This window comes from Capronia coronata (assembly GCF_000585585.1).
Source record: "Capronia coronata CBS 617.96 chromosome Unknown acBCG-supercont1.4, whole genome shotgun sequence".
Lineage (NCBI taxonomy): Eukaryota > Fungi > Ascomycota > Eurotiomycetes > Chaetothyriales > Herpotrichiellaceae > Capronia > Capronia coronata.
Genome location: NW_006912896.1, coordinates 321,549 through 342,331, shown reverse-complemented (window position 1 = coordinate 342,331; position 20,783 = coordinate 321,549). Strand labels below are relative to the sequence as shown.

Genomic DNA, 20,783 nt, shown 5'->3' with positions numbered 1-20,783 from the left:
CTGGCTGCGCCCGCTTCCAGCTCTCAACCCACCGACAATCCGGCCGTGGTTTCTTTATACCATGGATACTCGCAGGAACAGATACTGGATCATGCTTCAATCTGTACCCTGTACCTTGTTGCTGCTCTTGCTACAGAGTAGAAGAATGGGTGGCACGTGATCCCTCTCCTCCAACTTCAACTGCGCCCTGCTGCCTGCTGCCTGCGCTCCCTCGAATTGATTCAACCGCAGGTATCACGACCCTTATTCTCTTCCTCTTCCTCTTTACCCTCTACCACAATCTCCACCACGGCCTTACCATTATGAGGCGGAGATGTGAGATGTGATGAACAAGCACCAGCAAAACAATCGACGTACCTACTGATGCCATCCATACACCACCCCACATCTACGGTCGAATCGATTGACTCATGAGTTGCTTGTCCAATCCACCATGTCCATTTCACGGTCCATGTCCATGTCCATACCGTGTCCTCGGTTTATTTCTCTCACGACATGACGATGTTGACTAATGCTCAATAAATACGCGCTCCTTGAGCAGCTCACACATCAGGCAGTATAAAACATCGCAAGTCGTCCGTGTTCGCAGTATCCAACTCCTACAACCCCGAACACAGCCAAACTACCCTTCATCATGGCAGCAGCTCAGACACAATCGCTCTACTCGTCCCTCAACCTCGTCCACAATGTCTCCAAGACCTCATCGGGCTCGGAAGTCCACAGCTACATTTCTGATCTAGGGCAAGACACTCCCATCCTGACATTGATCCATGGCTACCCTCAGTCGGCTTATATGTGAGTGATGACTCCAAAGCCTCATTGTCATTCCCTAGGGGCTGATAACTTGCCCCCTCGGTCCAGCTTCCGGCATGTATGTTCTCCCCCTGATCCCTTCAGCCTCGTCCGTTGGCAGACGTCGCAATCCATCGCCCAGAACATGTCCTAATTCCAGTCGCATCACATCAGGTCGTCCCTTTGTTGTCCGGCAAGGTCTCCCTGTTCATCCCTGAAGTAAGTCAAACGTCTCCGTCTCCCTCCATTGCCTGAGCTCCATCAGACCTCTTCCGATCCATACTAGTCTTACACGCTTCCCTCTACTCTGTCCCTTCTCACAATCATCTTACGCGCCAGCTCCCCGGCTACGGCATCTCCACTCCCATCAAAGACACAAACGCCAACGACAAGCGATCTGTCGGCACGGCTCTTCTTGAAGCCTTATCCCAGGTATTCAAGACCACTTCATCCACATCTGCCGGTCCTCGGCCTGTGGTATTAGGAGGCCACGACCGCGGTGCTCGAATCGCCCATCGGCTCTCCGTGGACTTCTCGCATCCACCTCAAGACTTGTCGAATCCATCTCTGTACTCCTCCTCAAACCTCACTGTTCTTGGTACAATCCTGCTCGACATCGTTCCTACGCAAGCGCAATGGCAGGCCTTCGCCGACCCGGATATCCTGACAAACTACTTTCATTGGCCACTGCTAGCGAACGCAGACCTCGCCACCGAGATGGTGACCGCCTACGGAGGTGGTCGCTGGGCCCGCCTCGCTTGCACACGCATCGCCGGACCAAATCCAGACTCTGTTGTGCGCATCACCTCGAACGACGCCCTCGATGTCTACGGTGCCCTCTTCGAGCAGCGGGAGACGATATACTACTCCAACCTCGACTATGTGGCGGCGGCCACCACCGATGTCGCGGAGCAAGAGGAGGACCAGAAAGCCGGGCGCAAAGTCGCGGTTCCGCTCCTCGTCATGTTCTCACAGGCCAAGCTCGGGTCGCGCATCGATGTCCAAGGAATCTGGAAGGAGTGGGTGGCTGAAGGAGTGGACTATGAAGGGTTCGGCGTGGGCCACGGATATGGGCATTATCTCCCCGAAGAGGCCTTTGATGTCGTGAGCGACAAGATCGAGGCTTTCTTGAACAAAGTCACATGAGGCATGCTCCTTTTCCGAAAGGATGGGAGATAGGATCATCGCGAACGTAGATCGTTGACCTGGGTTCATCCAGGCACTTCCTTGCCTTCATAAGTACGTACCTGCTCTTCGGTAAGTATTCTCGTGTATCATGTGTAGCAATATCGATACTCTCCGAATAAGACTCCTTGGATCTGTAGCATGATACGGCTGCCGACAGACGAAAATTTCCGTCTCAACGGCCTTCTGGAGGATATTGATGCTGATGCTTGATGTTGAGGGCAGCCTTGGCCAAGCTATCATTTCACTACATACCTTAGGTAGGTACATAGTGCTTGTGTCAAAGATACGCGATCAGGCCACCTCGTTGGACTCAAACGAATGGCGAAGATGGAACTTGGTATACCAGTAGTATCAGGCACCACAGTCCTCTGGTTTACACATGTTTTTCTGGGCAGCCTCAGACATCATTCCCGTACAGAAGTGTGATTGTGATTCGGCCATAACAGCTTGTGTTGCCCTATGAGTCGATCGGTAACATGGACATCGGATGATTTCGGCATACTGTCTCGAAACGGCTGCTTCCTTGCAATGCTTAATGGTAAGATACGCCGGTAGAGGGCGGGCGGAGAATAAATTTATTACATGAGCGAAGGCCACCCGCGAGAAGAGCCTCAGTTCAGTTCATCAGTTGGTTGATCGTCTTCGTCATCGCATGAGCAGTACGCTATACTAGTATTTTGGATCCTCAGCGCGAGCGTTCCACCGCAGTCCATCGCCTCTTGCCGGGACTTCGTTCTTTGGTGACTGGATCATCACCCCATAAGCCCCTCTGGCTCGCGCTCCTGACAGGCAAAGGAGGAAAGGCCTCGGTCTTTTGATCATCGTCCTTAGGTGCGGGTGCCAATAACTCTTCCGGGATGCTGCTGGGGTTATCGACGCCTTGCAAGCTCGGGGTCACCACCGCTTCACTCGACTCGGCCGTCTCGTCCCTTGAATACCGGCTGCCACGCCGCCAGAGACCGGTCGGGGGTTCGACATCACCCGACGCATCCGGAACATACGTTCTCTGACTGCTACTTCTGCCCAGCGATGATACTGATGAACGGTGGTTCAGGGATTCTCCCAAGGCAAAGCCCTCAGGCATATCCGCACCAACTGCGCGACGGCTTGCAAAGCCTGGCGAAATGCCCATTCGGGGCGAGTGATTCGAACCGCTGCGGAGATGTTCAACCGAAGCAATGAACTTCATGGTATAGGCGCCCGAAATGGTCAGGTCAACAGACTCCCGTCGCCCCGACGGAGAGTGTGGTTCGTCAGTTGCAGGTGGCTCCAGCTCCCGGACAGCCATGGTTAATGAAGCCGGACCAACATCGTGCAGGGCGGGGGCACCTGTGAAGAGCCTGATCAAAGCGTTGCAGCCGGCTTGGTGAGTGACCAAGACCAGAATCAGATCTTCATCGTCTTCCTGCTGCTGTTCGGCTTGCGCCTCGTAGTATGAGATCATTTTCTGCACGCCATTGCGGAATCTTCGATGCATGGTCCCCCATTCTTCGTCGAAAGAACCCCCATCGCCCCAGTCCAAGTCCGGACTCTGACTGTCCCAATCCTGATCAACCACCACACAACAATCCCGAGCGTGAGCAACAAAGCCGGGAGGGATCTTGTCCGAGGCGCCCATGGCGTACATAGGGATCGGGGGACTATAGCCGAGAGTCTGGCGCTGGAGAGACCGGTTGAGAAGCCTTGCCCCGTTGGCCAGCTCGGTCCCGAATGAAATATTGCGTGGCCGCTTTGGAAAAGAATGACCGGCGGCGGCCATGGCCCTTAGGCCCGTCTTTTCCTGGGCCTGAGCCAATGTCACTTCGTTTTCCTTTTCCTCCGCATCGGGCGACAACAGATCAGGGTGATAGGAAGCGGCCATATCGGCACCTTTGATCTCCTCTTGTGGGATTTGCAACGCCTTCTTTGCCCGTGACACAAGCACATCAGAGGAAGGTGGAGGAGTAGAATGGTCGAAATAGCCCGGAGAAAGCCATTCTCCCAAGAAAGCGTCGATACGCAACAGGCAAGTGTTATATCCTAGACGGTTTGTTTGTGAAAGGTCTCGACTAGAGGTTTGGTGTAGAGTGTTTTGATCAGCCTCAGCAGAAGGCGAAGTGGCATCTAGTGCATGGTCTGAAAGCGAAAAGTTGGAGCGCTGGCGGCCTTTCAAGCCAGGCTGACGGTGGTTTTGAGGGTGCTGGATACCAGCGCCAATGGCAATTGCGGTCTGAACACATCGCAAATATGGGGAGGTATGTATAATGATCTTGCGTCGCTTTGGCGGCCGATGGTCTACGGAGGCATCGTCCTTGTCGACGCCCAACTTTTGTTCTCTATCGAGATTATGTAACTCATTGCTGATTCTGGCCCCCAGCGTTTGACATTGAACCCAGCCACCGTAAGTCAGAGGAGGATCATAGGGATGTTCGGCGGTCGAATGCCAATTTCTGTCCGCCTGGTCGAGGCGCGCGCCGTGCCTGCGAGAGATGAATGATCAGTACTGTTGCGTCTAGACAAGACCAGTCCCACTAACATACCTGGCTATGAAGACAACTGCGGGCTTCTTCCCCATTTCGAGTGAAATGGCGACGAGAGAAACAGAAGAATGGCGGCAGGGTGCAGATGTCGGCGGCTCGAAAATTTCCGCGGCGGAGTCGAGATGGAATTGCGGGGGAGAGCGGTGTAGGAGTCGGAGGGTGCGATACGACAAAGGAGGGAAGACGCGGTAGTCGTTGAAGCAGTCATCCGGGGAAGTAGGATCATGACAACTTGAAGTTCATGGAGCAATCAATCACGTATGTAAGGTATTCGAGGTGCGAGGATGACACAGAGACTCGACTCTAGCCTGTTGTCACACGGTAAGCTTGAAAGACCGGAAGACGAGATGGTGGTGGTTGTTGAGAAGAGATCTCCGCCTCTAGTGTAGTGGGAGATGTCCAGTTGATGCAGTGGCACTGGCAGTGGATGTGATAACCGCGACTCCAACCGGAGTAGTAGACGAAGGGTCGCAGTGAGCAGCGTATTCCACTGAATGTTAAACCCTGGTACTGACCTCGTGTTTCCACTCAGTATACAATATAGGGGTGAGAAAGAGCCGGCTGTGCATTTCCCTACGTGATCCCACCTACTACCTACCTGTACCTTACTTTTCTACCTGATGTACGTCCTTACCACGTACTATGTCGCTAGTAGTCACTATGGGACTTTCCTGCCGCCGGCGAGATGAGCCCAAGAGACACTGCAGGCGCAGGCGCAGGCACTTAAGCTTCCCCACCCACCTTGCACCTGCATCTCGTGCTGGTGATACTCAAGTGCCCACCATCCACCATCCACTGCCCACCGCTCAGTCCCTGATCGCTTGCTACCTACAGGGCCCGGACATACTCCATCCCGGCGTACGATACAATGCTCTAGTATGGAAGCATTCGAAGTTGGACATGCAAGAGCAACGGAACAGATGAACTGATTTTATTTCAAGACGTTTTCTTCTATTCTATGCTTTTGAATCCTAGGCTCGTTAAGCTCATGTACACCCTTCGAGGACGGATGCCCACTGCAAGTTATTCGAATCTCCTCGAGGACCCGAACTATCGAACAGAGTATCTCGTTTGAAATGGGTCAACAATGATATCAGAGTTGTTTCAAGATCTGTCCACAAGAAGGAAGATATCAGCCCCGGCTTGCCCATCTCGCTTCAAACGGCATATCTCTCCTTGCATGGCACCTTTTCCTCATTTCGCCTCGGCCAAAGAAGATGATCAACGGTCGGCAACGCATAGCGTGCTGGTCTGACAAAGAACGGCGAGAAACAGGATGGAACAGAGGAGCAGGACAGTACTCATGCCAATTGACAAGTGCAAGCTTCACATCTCATGCTGGAGACAATTGACTCTGGCCATGCTATGTATAGGCATGATGATCGCTCAAGAGATGGTGAGGCGGTAGCGTGTACACGGGAAGCATCAAGCTCATCTGTCAGCCCCTGCTATTTTTCACTGGCCATGGACTTGGAACCTGACAGCTAGGGGACTGACCCCTGTTCGCCTGGGCCGTTTCACATTGAAAGCGATATGGACACCGCCAACGCACGGCTCCTAGGCTGGCATTGCTAGTGTCCCACCACGGTACTTTAGGCGGCAAGGGTCCCAAGCGATCTGCCGTGGGTTAGCACAAGGAACGATTGTCGACGTTTCGTCCTTTCAGGCGTGGAGTTAGCCTTGCACACCCGGAAGAAGAGCTTTGTTTGCGGTACCAAGGCATGAATGACTTGAAATCGACTGGTCGGGAAGCCAACCAAACAACGTGCAACAAAGACAGATACCCGTATGTGATTCGTGTCCGACAAGCTGCTGTCATGGCTCCTTCGACCGCCTCTGTCAACGACGAGTTCGCGTTTCACATCCTCCGTCGCTTCTGTCTGCTTGGTTCCAGGTCCTGGCCTCTTCAGCGGTCTATCTGGATTTGGTTCCTGACGATCGAAGATCATGGTGACCCGGGAGTCGACCAAGGACGTCGGTGATTATTTGGCCCATCTTGTGGCCTCGTCGTCTGCATGATTTACCCCTTGCATACAGGTAGGGCTCTGCTGCTCTGGTACCCACTTGACCTCTGCTGCAGCATAGTCAGGAGTCTCCCTTCTCATGCCTCTGTGCCTCCATCATCTGTGTGGTTCATGCCCACCTCAGTCGTTTCGATTCACGGATGTTTGTGCCCGTTATTGTTATCGCCATCGCCATCTCATATCCACACCTTTGCGGCACCGATTGAGTGTATCCGCCCGAGTGTCACAATACTCGAGAGTCGACGTTCCTCCATCTGGCTCATCATCCGTCGAGTGTCCTTCAGCCATGGCGCTCACGCAACCAGATCCTGCTGCTCACTGGTCTTACAGATCCTCCCCGAGACTCTATTCTATTCGACAGTTGGACTACGAGGTTAGCAGCCATGATCCAACCCACCATTCCTTAACCCTAGTTCTCAGGCTGCCTATCCCGGCCCTGATCAGGAAAACCTGGCATAGTGTGGCCCTCTCAAGAGCCGAAATAAATCTTCATGACTACACTATCGGACCCCCTGTTCGTTGTCCACCATGTTTCCAGTGGACAGACACCTCACTCTGTCCTCCGCACCTCTGCATACGTTGTACAACTTCTCGCAAGACCAGGAAACTCCACCAAGACACTTCTCCGATCCTCCATGTTCCCCTGCGTCTTTGTTGGTCAGTTCGACTGTAGCCGGAAACCTGCTCTTCGCTCATTTGTTGCTATTACATCCTTTCCATCTCAGCTTCTCATTGATATGTTCCATCGGTGCCATTCAATTTCGTCCATTTCCAAATTCAATTCCAACTGCTGACTGACTGTTCCGGGCCTTGACGGCCACAATTTCGACAGCCATCACCTGCCTGGACGCCGGTCACGAAGGGCATCCATCTTCGGCATTGCTGGTCGCGCCAGAACATCGTCCAGGCCCAGACACACCTCCCGTCAAAATTCTGTCAACCGCTGTCAAATCGTTCCCGTTACCGATTCCAACTGCGCCGTCAACCGTCCCACGTCGAACTTCAGGAGTTGCCACTCTTTGTCGTCAACGCCGTTAAAGCCACCGCTCTAGAATATATCGTTTCAGCACTGACCTCTTTTCCTTCAACTCTTTTCCCCGGTGAACTCGATGCTGCTCCAAACCTTGGCCCGACAAATTCCTTCATGACGACTCTCTTCGACAACACTGGCCTACCACTATGGGTGTACATTGTCCTCATAGTCGTAGGTTCAGTGCTGTTGCTGGCTACGGTGGCTTTCCTCCTGAGATGCTGTTATGTCCGGAGGAAACCCAAACTCGGTTATATCGATGGCCTCTCGAGTCCCACTCGACGAGTTACCTTGAGAAGGGGACGGCTGGTGCCAACTTCTCAACATCTCTCTTTGACCGGATCGAAGTTTGGAGTAAGGCAATTTGGAATGCTCGCCGACAATGATTCCACCATGACAGGACGGAGGAGTCCCTTTGAATGGTGGAATACCATCATGGACAGATCCCAATCACGGCAAGATCAAATGTCGCAAGTGGAAACGGGTTCTATATCCATATCAACCCGTCCGGCATCAAGGGCAACGGCGACTGCTGGCAGACGAGATGTCCCTATAGCCACCCCAAGCATAACTCCGGAGAAGGAGGAGCCTCTTACAAGAGCTCGGGAGGTGTCTTCGCCATCTCCATCGCCATCACCCAGTCCATATGGCCGAAAAGCTGTGAACTTTTCAAGGTCCTTCGTTCCTCGAACGCCCTCCTCTCCTATTACGCAGCGCTCTCAGCACACACTTTCACGAATATCCGAAAAGTCTGCTCATCACTCTATAATCAGTATGAACGGCACGAACCAACATAATCTCTTTACCTACCACGCAGTGGTTGATCCCAGTATTGACGCCGCAATCCCCCCGGAACAGCCTCAATACAGTCCTGGTGCCGCATCTACCTCAATGACGCTCGCCGGCCCTGTTACCTCTGTGAAACGATCGCCAACGCCCGACGAGAATGGGCTGAATAATTCAACCTTTGTATCACCGATGCCTTGGAGTTCCAGCCGGTTGAGTGCTTCGGCTATCAGTTTACCCCAGCCTGCATTTGCGCCCACGGATAGTCCCAGGCCTTTCACTGCAGATGCCTCGCTTTCCAAAACCCACCAGCATATAATACAGCCCCTGCCACCGACCCTCACTGTCCCCGCACCCGTGGCATATAGCATGTCGCAGTCGAGTGTTAGCATACCCTCCTTTTATCATCCAGCAAATTCCCCACGGCTGGATCTGCCTCGCAACTCCCCCATCCAATATGACAGGGAGCTCGCTACGCCAACGACTGTTCATTCGCGCCAATCCTCCACCGACATCAGTGTCGGGCCAAGCGCAATTGTCTACGAAACTCAGCTGCCAGAATACTGGTCCGCACGGCCGGAAGCGCACGACCTTGCGTCTTCTCTTTCTCATGCCAGGACAGACCTTCCAATTGAATCGGCAGATCAAGGCTCGTCCCAGGGCGGCAACCACGGCAATAACGGATCGCTTGACCCACTGGATGGGAAGCGAGATGCAGGACAGCAGAGCAGAATGGGCATCATGACAGTTCCGGGAAAGAAAGATACAAAAGTACTCCGGAAGAAATCTCTCAGGCGAATATAAACTCGTATAGCCAGATGACATTGCGTGCTATGGATGATGTGGTCGTCACGACGGCTGGACGTCCACGTCTGCCACCTTTGTCCTTTACTTCAACTTTCGATGAAACGAAACAGGAATGACATACCCCGAGTCACCAAACATGCCTATTACTCTTGGAACAGAAATGCTGGGCATCGTCTGCTCCTCCGAGGCATGCTATGTTGAGTTATGCTAAGTTCAGCTGCAACATGCCTGTCATGCTATTGCATGCCATGCTACAAGATACAGCGCTGTGCTTGGGGGACAGGTTTCCCCTTTGTTTCAGGTCGCTTTTCACCACCTCATATTTTGTATTTCATATTCTATACCCAAGAAATAACGATGACGAAAGACAGCACGCATTGAACGTGCTTGGTGCTATGTTTATTCTCGTTCCCTTGTTTGATCCATCATGAATGTCAATGCAAATGCTTTTAGATCCGGGCTCCTTAGGCGATCTGGATATCCCGTTCTGCCGAAGAGATCTCTTGCAATGGTAAGAATGCATCGCACTAGATTCCAAAGATTTACAGAAAGCTCAAACAGAAGCTGCGTTCATACAGGTTGCCACCTTTCTTTTCCGATTGCGACCCTCGGCATCAGCCAGCATCAGCATGCGGGATACATAGCCGTGTATCCGCAAAGACCGATTTCAAGCTATATGCGAGAGTGCTCTCCCCTTTCCACTCTCGTGTCTGGGCATACAAGGCCGTCGCTGTGGTGTATGGCAACAACGATCATCGGTTCCGTCCTCTCGCCTGCCTGTCTCTTTTATGGTCTTTCTTAAGTTTGTTTCCCTCTTCAAACTTGTAGCCCGCCCGTCGCTGCACTCTCTCAGCTCCGCTCCCCGCTCCGGACAAGGGTGGTATGTCTGCCTTCAAGTTCGCCAAATACACAGCTGACCTGATCACATCCACGAACCTAACTTACCACAAACCGACTATGATTCAGTCTGGCTGCCAATCTAACCAAGCGCTCATATTGTGGTGTCGCCGAACCTAAACACTCTCGATCCTCTGGACAACAACGGCCGTGGCAGCTCCACCGCCATTACAGATGGCGGCAACGCCGTACTCGCCCGGCTTCAGCTGGTGCAGGAGGGTGGTTAGGATGCGGGAGCCCGAGCTTCCAAGAGCATGGCCTAGAGAAATGGCGCCACCGAGAAGGTTCACATTGGCGTTTTCGAGTCCGAGAATCTATCAGTGGAAAGACGCCACTAAGTTAGCCCAAAGATGTTCTTCAAAATTTATACTCGAATTGAGTCGAGTAGGAAAATGCAACCTGTACTTACTTGTTCGTTGGCCTTGATGACGGCCGCGAAGGCCTCGTTGAACTCCCAGATCGCCACGTCGTCCTTGGTGATGCCCGCGCGCTCAAGGGCCAGCGGTACGGCCTCGGCCGGGGCGATGGGGAAATCGACCGGGTCCAGTGCGGCGTCGGCCGAACTGACGATACGGGCGAGAACCCTGCTTCCCTTGCCGTATTCTTGTGCAATGGCTTTGTTTCCCAACACCAACGCACTGCCTCCGTCGTTGAAGGTGGACGAATTGGCCGCCGTGACCGTCCCTGTACCGTCGCGCACAAACGCGGGCTTCAAGGTCCCCACCTTTTCCTTCTTCAAATTGGTGTAGCCTTCGTCCTCGCTGACGACGATATCGCCTTTCTTGCCTGGCACCGTCACGGGAACAACTTCGTCCTTGAACTTGCCCTCGGCCCAGGCCTTCTGCGCTCGTTCGAAGCTGCGGATCGCATACTCGTCCTGCATCTCGCGGGTGACGTTGTATTTCTTTGCCGTAATCTCGGCACAGTTGCCCATGTGGAACTGGTTGTACACGTCCCAGAGTCCGTCCTCGATCAAGCCATCTTTCAGGGCGATGTTGCCGAAGGGAGGATTCTGCGCAGCTCTCGGTAGGTAGTAGGGTACTCGGGACATGCTCTCCATGCCACCAGCAATCTGGGCCTCAGCCAGACCGAGCTGGATGTTCTGCGCAGCCAGTACCACAGCCTTGAGGCCCGACGCGCATACTTTGTTTACAGTCACGGCTTCGACCGAGGTAGGAAGGCCCGCGAAGATGGAGGCTTGCCGCGCAGGCGCTTGTCCCATTCCCGCGGAGAGCACGTTGCCCATGTACACGTCGGTGATTTTCGAGACGGGGACTTTGGATTTCTCCAGCGCGGATTTGATGGCAACGGCGCCGAGCTGGGACGCAGAGAGGCTCATGAATGACCCATTGAACTTGCCCGTAGGTGTTCTTGCCGCACTGAGGATATACGCATCTTGAATCTCTTTTCTCGCTGCACTCGAGGTGCTGAAGTGACTCCGCACTTGCGACAGGCGAGCACTGGCTGTTGTGGAGGACGCTCGTGAAGCTGCGCGAGCAGCGGCGGATGTGAAGGGAGCCATACCGACAGGATCTGGTACGGAGGATGCCAGCTTCGGGGTATAGTATGCGGCTCGCGGAAAGACGTCAAGTCAAAGAATGGAGTCCAGGCGTTCAACAGCACATGTCACGAAGGGGGTGGTTCTGGAGGGTTGGAGATATTGAGGATCCCGAAGCGATCGAAGGGATCCGAGATGAAGGGGCCGAAGGAACCAAGATGGACGGACGTGGATGTATTGGTATAGACTTTCCTCAGCAGGAGTCGAGATGTATCGCCGGAGATGGCTGTGTATTTCTAAAATACCGAGTGGACGCCATCCTAGCCATCGACCAGACACTGCTGACCTAGGATGAAATAAATAGTCGGGGGACCCGGGCGAGCGAGGTTCAATCCATCAGTGATCATCCTCCACCTCGGCTTCTTCTTGCCAAATCCCAAAATCCCGCCATTTCTCCAGCCTCCGGTTCGGAGGAATTCCGGCACGACGCTCTTTTAGCGGGGGAGGAGGCTGATCACATGACCGTCTGATCATGTGATGCCATGTGATCAGGACCACCTGCAAAAGCGGCACTACCAGTATTCCGCTTTGGTGCTTTCGCCGTTGTACGGTTCTGTAAAGTTCCACACGCCGCAGTCATTCAGTTAGGTAGACAGTCTATCCATCCAGCGAACCACTGCATTCGACAACTCACACTTCAACTTCCCGTCTCAAACCTCGTGTGATCTCGCTGCATCCTCTTCCCTTGCATCCCAAGTCACCCATCTTCTTGATCTGCAACTCGACAACAGACCATCCCTCACCCCTCACCCCTCACCCGACCTTCTCAGCAGTCCAAGACGCTGCCCACTATCCGACATGTCCACCTCAGCACGACGCCGCCTGATGCGGGACTTCAAGGTACCAGGCCCCCCGGCCACAACTCGATGGCTGATTGACATCTTCGTCTTCCTCTTCGCTGTTATTGAGAACCATTACTGATCAAATCCCGGCCACAGCGTATGCAAACAGATCCTCCCGCCGGCGTTTCCGCCTCTCCGATAGCAGACAACGTGATGACATGGTAAGAGACGACCAGACCCGATAACAAATGTCTGTATTCTAATACCCCTGGTTCGCAGGAACGCCGTCATCATCGGCCCAGCCGACACGCCGTTCGAAGACGGCACGTTCCGTTTAGTGATGCAGTTCGAAGAAGCGTATCCGAACAAACCGCCGGGCGTCAAGTTCGTGTCTCAAATGTTCCACCCCAACGTCTACGGCACGGGCGAGTTGTGCCTGGACATCCTGCAGAACCGATGGTCGCCGACGTACGACGTGGCCGCCATTCTGACCAGTATCCAATCTCTGCTCAACGACCCCAACACGTCGTCGCCGGCTAATGTCGAAGCATCGAATCTGTACAAGGACAACCGGAAGGAATATATCAAGAGAGTCCGGGAGACGGTGGAGAAGAGCTGGGAGGATTGAGGATGACAAATACACACACACACGTTGCGCGCGACTAGGACACGATGCTACACCGTGGTCCAGGGTTGTCCGTTCAAAGTGTTCTAGCGACTTGCATAATCACGACAGCGCACGGAACGGCGTTCGGCTAAGTGATGGAGTTTGGGATTGATGTTTGGGCTCGCGAGAAACTAGGCCAGACACCGCTATTGCCTTCCAAGGGGACTTTTCCAGTATCAGGGTTCTCAGGTCAGCAGTGGAGTTTCAGGGTGTTTTCTGGATGTCCCAGGGAGAGGGAAGTCCGTGTCTTATAAGATCCTATGGTTTGCGACGCCACCGGTCTTCGGTACTTGCATGCTTTCAATCAAAGATATAGACCCCCTTAGCTGGCGAGCAGATTAGGACCTTTATAGATTGAGCTGATACAAGTGAAGCATTTCCACGTCACCAAAACTCGTCATAACCTTCTTTGGTGGTTGGTTCGAACCACCCGATAACCATCGTTGTGGTCTTTGAATCGCAGTATATACCTGCCCAGTCACTTCCGGTATTCAAGTACTTCAGTGTTCAGTCGTCTTCATGATCCTAAGGTTCTGTATATGAAACGACATTGCTATAATCCAACCCTGTAAAAGATCTCAGGCTAACGGAACTCCTCCTCCTGCAGTTGCTGACATTCCCATCGAAATTCACTCTAAGCTAACGCGCCCATAGGATCCCAAAGCGGCAGAACCAGCGGCTCCGTCTTCAATAGGTCCTTGATATCTTTACCCACAAACCCGGGATCGACGACGACCTGGTAGACGAATTCGTCCATCCACTTATCCGTCATGACAAAGTAGCCCTTCTCGCCGGCGGCATCGCCCCAAGAGTTCATCACGCGCCAACGGACGGGCTTGCCGTCTTCGACCTGCACAGCGGTGAGGACCATGGCATGAGTCATGGCCGACTCGCGCACCTTGAGGCGCTGGCTCTTGCTCAGATTCAAGCTGACGTTGAATGCCAGCCCGTAGTCGTACAGGGCCGGGTCCATGATGCCCGAGGTCGAGTTGGAGAATTTGCCCACGTCGCTGCCGAAAAAGACGGGCAATCCGGCCCGCAGCATGGCGATGGTGGCTTTTTTCATCGTCGTCATGTCCACGTTGACGTAGGTGATGGGCCGGCCGCCGACGACGTTGCCCAGCCTTTCGACCGTCATAAGCTGGTTGTATTTGTTGCGGGGGTCGTTGACCAGGCTGAACAGTTCGCTCACATTGGCGTTCAAGGAGCGCACGACGCTGGGGCTGGATAGTTCTGCGGCCAGCTCGAGCGGGGTCTTGACGACCTTGCTGTACTTGTCGTTGGCGTCGTAGTATTCCCAGGTGAATTTCTCGTCAGGTTTGGGTGGAGGTCCCAGCATGAGCGTCAGGATACAGTGAACCTCTTGCATCATCTTGGCCTTTGCGGCAATGATGGATGACTTCTTCATTGAAGGGGTGTTGATCATCGATCGCAAAACAAGACCGTCTTCACGGAGTTTGGTCGTCAAGATGGAACCCATGGCCGATGAATTCATCGCGTTGTATGAATCTGGGTAGAGCTTTTGCGGAACCTGAACAATATACCGTCAGCACAAGAGACTCCACAGAAGTAGATATCCACGGTTTAGATGAACCCTGGTCTGGTGAAGGACTTACCAATCCGTACTTGGCGACCAGGTTGGCAGCCATGTCCCATTGACCGCCATCGTTGACAGGCGCCCCCAGCAGCTCTTGCACCAGTCTGCTATCCAACTCTTGACTGGCTGTGTCGATCATCTGTTCAAGAAACCAATTGGCCTTCTCCAGCTTGTCCCAGAAGAACAGGTATGCCTGGCTCAGTTCAAACTCTTTCAAGTTGTGCTTCTTCATCACGGCCACTCTGAGCACGTTGGTGGTCGCAAACAACCAACATCTTCCTGACGACCTTTGATTTGTGACCGGAGAGCCCTCAAACGGGATCTTGACGTTGAACGTCTGCGTGTCTGTCAGGGTGGCGACCTTGTTGGAGACCACCGACCGGATGTCATTGGAAAGCAGAGCATTCAATGCCAGCCGGTTCTTCGGGTCGGCCAGTAGTTCCTTTTCCCATGCTTCGGCCGCCTTGACAGAGAGTGTCGGGTCAGCGGAGTATGCCTGGGGAATGCCCTTCTCGGCGTCTACGTGGATGTACTCTTTCTCAATCTCCAGCTGCCTGATCTTATCACGAGTGCGGAGGTTCTGGAGTTGCTGCACGAGGATCTTCTCGACTGCAGGTTCGATGGCCGCGGGAGAGGCGGAGGATTGCGAGTTGCCCATGATGAGTTCAGGCTGCTGATAGATACTTTGGAGGTCGATAGCTGAGCTCGCCGATACCTAGGGAAGGGATAGATGGGATGAGGACTACTAGTAGATGAACAGCACAAGGTGAGGTCTCCAGGCAGCGGCGACGATACCATGCGGGGAGGGAGATAAACAACTGATAAGGCCTGATAAGACCCGATAAGCCCGCCTTCGCAATATCACGTACTAGCACGTGTCAATGTAGAACAGCGAATCGGAGCGTGCCGGCCCGTCACACCTTCCGAATCCGGACAAAGCCCTCAATCTGCACCCAGCCACTCAGCCTCGTGCCCCTTTTCCGCCGGTTGTCGGAGAATGCTTGCTTGTTACAGATACGTATCTTTGGAAACAGAATCACTTCAAGTCAATGATCATTGCATTTCTCGATATCGCTGTCTGATCAGAGATGTGCTTGCAGACCTCGCAAGTGTCTCAACCGCTAGGCTAACCAAGTCGTTGCTATCAATGAAAACTTGGCTCAAACCAAGTCAAAAGAAGAAGAGACCAAAACCACAGTGCTTTGCTTGAGTTGACCATAAATGTTGATGAGACCAGATGCCAATCGTCGTACTCGCGCAGTTGTCTCCTCCAATTCCGACCATCAGAAACTTTTCATGTCAGACCGTATCCGCGTCACGGACGTACCATCGGCCCGCTTGATGCTGATTCTGTGGCTCTGCTAGCCAGCAAAGGGGTTCCAGCCCACAGTCTCAATGGGAAGACCCATCTTCTCGATCCTCGCAGCCAGCGTTGAGGCTCTCATTACTGTCAGGAGTCATCTGCCCTCCCCAGCTCTCAGAATGGTCCTCTTCCTCATACCATCCATCATCTTCCCCTTTCCACTCTTTCCACTCGCCATCTGCTTGTTCCCCATTGACAGCACACTGGTAATGGTCGTCACCGCTTGTGTCGATGGCGTTGTTTTCCGGGACTCCACCTTCGATGGGTGTTTCCTGTCGCATAGCCATGTTGTCTCTCAGATCGTCAAGCATGGCATTGATTGCGTCAAGCCTCGACTCAATGCTGGTTAATTAGTAGGGAGTATCTTCCACCACGTCGTCTTTCGCTGTTTTTGCACTGGCGAAAGCTGATGAGACTGTTCTAGAAGAGCTTTCACCGGCATATGCATCAAGTCCAGACTGAAGAGAAACTGACAGCGCAGGGCTGGTCAACTCTGCTCTGGCAGACTGGCCAGAGGAGTCGGGGGAACCTTCGAATGACGATGTGGCAGGTGGCCAGGGCGTCCCGTCATTCCAGCGCGTTGTCTGTTCAGTCTCATCCTGTTCGACTCCATTGTCGGTGGCCGATTCATGCACAACATAATGCCCACCATTGCCGATGATCGGACAGATCTGGAGATGCTTTTCGAGGTTTTCGTCAGACAGAGGCGGGTTTTTTGAGTTCGTCGGCCGAAATGTCGTTCGAGATGAGTGCAACCTCCCAAGGACTCATGACTCCATGCGTGGGATCGAGTGGATGCGCTGCAAGACCGTGGCGGATGCTCCTCATCATGGCATACGCCAAGTTCGAGGCAAACCGATCATGCGCATCTAGCAGAGGCGTCCAGATGTGATTTGCTCTTGAGCGCTGCAGCCAGTATGCAACGTGACCCACGACGAATTCCTCCAACTGCGGGCTAAGCTGACTCCCGAAAAGGGCCGCAATGAAGGCAGTGCTGGGAACAAGAGACCAAGTGGTCCAGAACAGCGTCTGAAGTTTCTCGACTGCTAGGAGATTGATTCTGCCCATTCCCAGCCGGGCTCCCATACGATACACATTCCACCAGAACTCATCCGTGTGATAACTCTTTTCTTTGGTCATGTAGCAGGAGACATTATTTGGTACGCGACCCGAGTATAGCCAGTCTTGCACAAGCTGAAACAGGGCCGGTTCTTCGCCTAGAAGGCGGTACCTCCGATCCTCGATTTTCATAAATGCTGACTTCCAGGTATCGCCGAAGGAGTCTGAGGCGGCGCAGAGCAGATTCTTGTGGATGAGGAATTCTTGTTCTTCGTCCCCAACAACGATGATGAGTGAGTCTGTGCCAAAGGGCACGCGAGGTGGTTGAGCAGCAGTTATCTCGTCCATGGTGAGCACAGAAGATCGACTGTTGATGAGGAGAGAAGTAGAAGAGTGGCGGAGGCAGAAGAAGATATTTATATGATACTGCGACAGCCCTCAGTGAATAGAGCCCAGTGACATACATACCTAGACAATAGGACAGTGACACTAACAGTGACAATAGCAGTGACAATACATTGGCACGGGTTCGAGGTCTTGTTCCTTTCGGTGACTGCTGGAGACGTCACGGGACATTGAGGTTACACTCAAGTTGAGACTATTGAGCAAATATGAACTGGCTTTTGCGTCTTTATCGAAGCGAGGTGATCATTCAACATTGTCAGACCTTCCTAGCTGATAGAGAAGGTTAGCCTAGGAGCTGCTTGATACAGGCAGGGCGTCTAGACTTTACACTTGGCCGTCGTAGTATCTCGTGTGGGCTGCAAGACGATCTGTTCGTCACTGACTCTTCAGGTTGTGACAAAGCTGAACAAGTCAGTACCGTTCAGATATGAAGACGCAGGGGCGTCAACAACACTTCGTGCCCTCAATCAGTTTCTACCCGCTTCCATCAGTCGAGAACTTCCACCATGTCCACGGCAAACACCTGCTTGACTCAGTCCCTGCCGAGAGCCTGGACTAAAGAAGGCTGGTGGCGGCAATTGATGATCTGGCCGACGGCCCCTTTTCTGTTACCTCTGCTTAAATTTGAGATGGTGTTCCGAAATAGCCAGTCCTGGGAAGAACTGGAGTACCAAAGCTGAAGATCTGTGCAGGCGTAGGTGAGGGTGCCGGTAACGTGGCCGTCGCAGTCGCAGATGTGGTAGAGCCGATGTTGTAGGGGATCCTTGGGCCAGCAGTTTGCGATGGTTTTGCTGCCAATGAAATCGGAAGCTCAGTGGAGGCGCAGGCTGATTCTACCGTTAGTCGAAGAATAGGGTACATATAACATGGCGGAAGGGAGCCTACCTAGCTCCTTCAACTTCCCGGATGGCAACCCCTCGTCAGCGAGCCGAGACTCCCTCTGCAATTCTTCCGAGTTGAATCCATACCGTCCACTGAAGTTCGCCACGTCCTCCGGGTGACGAAACGCCAGACCCTTCGCTTGACTTCGGATCATTGCAAGGGCCATCTCTGTCCCGAATCGGTCATGACTTGTAAATAGACCTGCCCATTCTTCCTTGTTGGTTGATTTCAGAAGCCAGTATGCAGCGTGTTCGACAACATGCATTTGAATTGCCACCGGTGCTTCTTCACTGAACAGGGAATATAGGAAGTCACGGCTCGGCAGAGTGGCAGCAATCTTCCCAAAGGTGTTTCTGAGTCTGTGGTAGGTGAGGAGCTGCAAGCCGGGGATGATCAAGCGGTCGGCCATTCTGTAGACTTTGAGGTAGTACTCGTCTTTGTGCCATTGTTGGCGACTGCGAATGATCGAAGGGTACATCTGATCAAGTCCACCAATGTAGAGCCAGTCGACGAGGAAGGCGAACACTTCTGGTCTTTCTTCCGGTAATCTGACCTGCTGGGTTTTGCTTTCCATGAACGGCCCCTGCACTGCTCGCTCGAAGAATTTGGATGCAGCACAGAGCATGTTCTTGTGGACGGCGAATTCAACCTGCTCAGACCCGACGAAAATCGTGACAATCTGGGTGCCTCGAGAGACCTGGGGAGGATCGTTGGTTGCGCCTCGCGATGGTGGATACATTGCTGCCAGGATGGTAGAGCCGTCTCACTCGCAGATGAAAGTAGACTTGATGAATGACAACCGGGTTCTGAACACCGATAAAATGATGGAGCTCTGCAATATTGAAGGGGTAATTTCTGTGGCATATGAGCATGAAAGATGGACGAGAAGCACAAACAGCAGATGGAGGCAAACAACAACGTTGTCGCAGGTTCAGAACTTTAGTGAAGTTGAAGCTGAAGTTGTCTCGCAGTCTGCAAACGCGGCAACTGCAACTGCGACCGTGAGCGCGACTGCCACCGTTTCAAAACGTGTATCACACGTTCACGGAGTCAAGGCAGCCATTCCATCAGATCCGAGTCTCCCGCGCTTCTACTTGGACGTCCTAGCTGGATGGAAACTTGAAGCCTTTGGTTATCAAGAAAACTTAGTAGCTAGCCTTCTCCAAGACAATGTAAAGCAGTCCTATCGCTCAATCAGCGGCTTTCTCTGCTGAGTGATTGTTCCTGAACTCTGGCCGACGAAGCCGCCTATGCACCGGCGCTCAGCCATTCGCTCGATCATACGTGTCGGCTATCATACTCAAGGATACGCCATCTGGCCAGGGGAAGCATACGCCTGCTTCGTTTTTGGATCTATACCGGTGGTCCTGACAATGGATTCCTTGTCTTCCTGAACCAACTGACAACAAGCGCAGCAGCATGCTCCGCAGAAATCCCCGAAAGTGCTCCCTTCAATCCCATATTTCTCACGCACGCTCTGTCGGTTGATGCATTGCAGGATGCAGCTACCGCCAATGCACATCAAGGCATACCAGGCGCAACACTGGACAAAGGTCAGATGAATCCCGTACAAGGCAGAATGGAAGAGCCGTAGAGTGCAGTTGGAAAATGACATACCATTCCGTTGCAGCCATTGGAATCGAGGTCACCGTGTTCCCGGGCGTGTGTCTTGCCAAAAAGGATGCAGGGACACCATGTTGCCATGCAGCCTTCGCTCCCTGGATCAGCGATCGCGTTGTCTCTGTCACAGTGCGCTTTCACTTACAGGTCCCGAGTGGCGAACAGCAGTCAAACAGGCCAAATGACCACTTCCCACGAGCGCCATGGGAATATGCATTTGCATAAGGAGCAGTCCCTTCAACGTGCTTCTCCACGGTGGTCATGGGTGGCGTCATCTGTTGCTGTGGGTGTTCCATTGCAGCCGAGCGGGAATGAATAAATGAATGTACGAAGGGCAAATCTACACAAGACAATGATCAACAGCGTGATAAGTTGCAAGGGAAAAGAGAGTGAGGTAGCGACAGATTCTGCTGTACAGTCCGACCGCGGGAGTTTGCTAGTAACATATATCACAAAGAGGGTTGACCCGCGAGCAGAATTCCCTTGGGAGGGTGTGACAACGTTTCCAGTGCTTGCAAATGTGGCTGATCTTTCCATGGTCAGGGCTAGGATGCTGGCCTCAGCTGAGGCTGACTTGGTCCCGTTCAGGCGAGGGTCAGTGCTTGGAAGACGACCAAACAATAAAAGCGAAGATTTGCATGGTTCGCGCCCCTGAGGCTTACATGGGCTTCTCCTAAAATAGGCAACCCCAGTGGGAAGATGAAGTGATGGTTCATTGTTAGATCTCAAAGGACGGCAGATCCCAGATCCCAGATCCCGTGGCCATTTGCACCCTCGCTCCCCGGCGCAAGCAAAAGTCTAGCAAAG

At 53.1% G+C, this 20,783-nt stretch overlaps 8 protein-coding genes across 8 annotated transcripts; 3 read left to right on the top strand and 5 right to left on the bottom strand.

Moving 5' to 3' along the window:
* Nucleotides 1–634: 634 nt before the first annotated feature.
* A1O1_04681 (uncharacterized protein) lies at nt 635–1,938 on the top strand (the record flags this gene model as incomplete). The annotated part of the gene is made up of 4 exons (XM_007725571.1): nt 635–795; nt 862–871; nt 967–1,011; nt 1,132–1,938. 4 exons carry the CDS (start codon nt 635–637, stop codon nt 1,936–1,938), a joined length of 1,023 nt encoding a protein of 340 aa, XP_007723761.1.
* A 727-nt stretch (nt 1,939–2,665) lies between these two features.
* A1O1_04680 (uncharacterized protein) lies at nt 2,666–4,534 on the bottom strand (the record flags this gene model as incomplete). Its single annotated transcript, XM_007725570.1, has 2 exons — nt 2,666–4,439; nt 4,500–4,534. 2 exons carry the CDS (start codon nt 4,532–4,534, stop codon nt 2,666–2,668), a joined length of 1,809 nt encoding a protein of 602 aa, XP_007723760.1.
* A 3,793-nt stretch (nt 4,535–8,327) lies between these two features.
* A1O1_04679 (uncharacterized protein) lies at nt 8,328–9,143 on the top strand (the record flags this gene model as incomplete). The annotated part of the gene is made up of 1 exon (XM_007725569.1): nt 8,328–9,143. The coding sequence occupies one exon, from the start codon at nt 8,328–8,330 to the stop codon at nt 9,141–9,143; it is 816 nt and encodes a 271-aa protein (XP_007723759.1).
* Nucleotides 9,144–10,159: 1,016 nt separating this feature from the next.
* Nucleotides 10,160–11,565, bottom strand: A1O1_04678 (acetyl-CoA C-acetyltransferase; the record flags this gene model as incomplete). Its single annotated transcript, XM_007725568.1, has 2 exons — nt 10,160–10,357; nt 10,453–11,565. 2 exons carry the CDS (start codon nt 11,563–11,565, stop codon nt 10,160–10,162), a joined length of 1,311 nt encoding a protein of 436 aa, XP_007723758.1.
* An 834-nt stretch (nt 11,566–12,399) lies between these two features.
* On the top strand, nt 12,400–13,011 carry A1O1_04677 (ubiquitin-conjugating enzyme E2 2; the record flags this gene model as incomplete). The annotated part of the gene is made up of 3 exons (XM_007725567.1): nt 12,400–12,441; nt 12,540–12,604; nt 12,663–13,011. The coding sequence occupies 3 exons, from the start codon at nt 12,400–12,402 to the stop codon at nt 13,009–13,011; spliced, it is 456 nt and encodes a 151-aa protein (XP_007723757.1).
* Nucleotides 13,012–13,684: 673 nt separating this feature from the next.
* A1O1_04676 (bleomycin hydrolase) lies at nt 13,685–15,305 on the bottom strand (the record flags this gene model as incomplete). Its single annotated transcript, XM_007725566.1, has 2 exons — nt 13,685–14,581; nt 14,667–15,305. The coding sequence occupies 2 exons, from the start codon at nt 15,303–15,305 to the stop codon at nt 13,685–13,687; spliced, it is 1,536 nt and encodes a 511-aa protein (XP_007723756.1).
* Nucleotides 15,306–16,039: 734 nt separating this feature from the next.
* Nucleotides 16,040–17,417, bottom strand: A1O1_04675 (uncharacterized protein; the record flags this gene model as incomplete). The annotated part of the gene is made up of 3 exons (XM_007725565.1): nt 16,040–16,352; nt 16,485–16,690; nt 16,767–17,417. 3 exons carry the CDS (start codon nt 17,415–17,417, stop codon nt 16,040–16,042), a joined length of 1,170 nt encoding a protein of 389 aa, XP_007723755.1.
* A 675-nt stretch (nt 17,418–18,092) lies between these two features.
* On the bottom strand, nt 18,093–19,095 carry A1O1_04674 (uncharacterized protein; the record flags this gene model as incomplete). The annotated part of the gene is made up of 2 exons (XM_007725564.1): nt 18,093–18,301; nt 18,360–19,095. The coding sequence occupies 2 exons, from the start codon at nt 19,093–19,095 to the stop codon at nt 18,093–18,095; spliced, it is 945 nt and encodes a 314-aa protein (XP_007723754.1).
* Nucleotides 19,096–20,783: the final 1,688 nt, after the last annotated feature.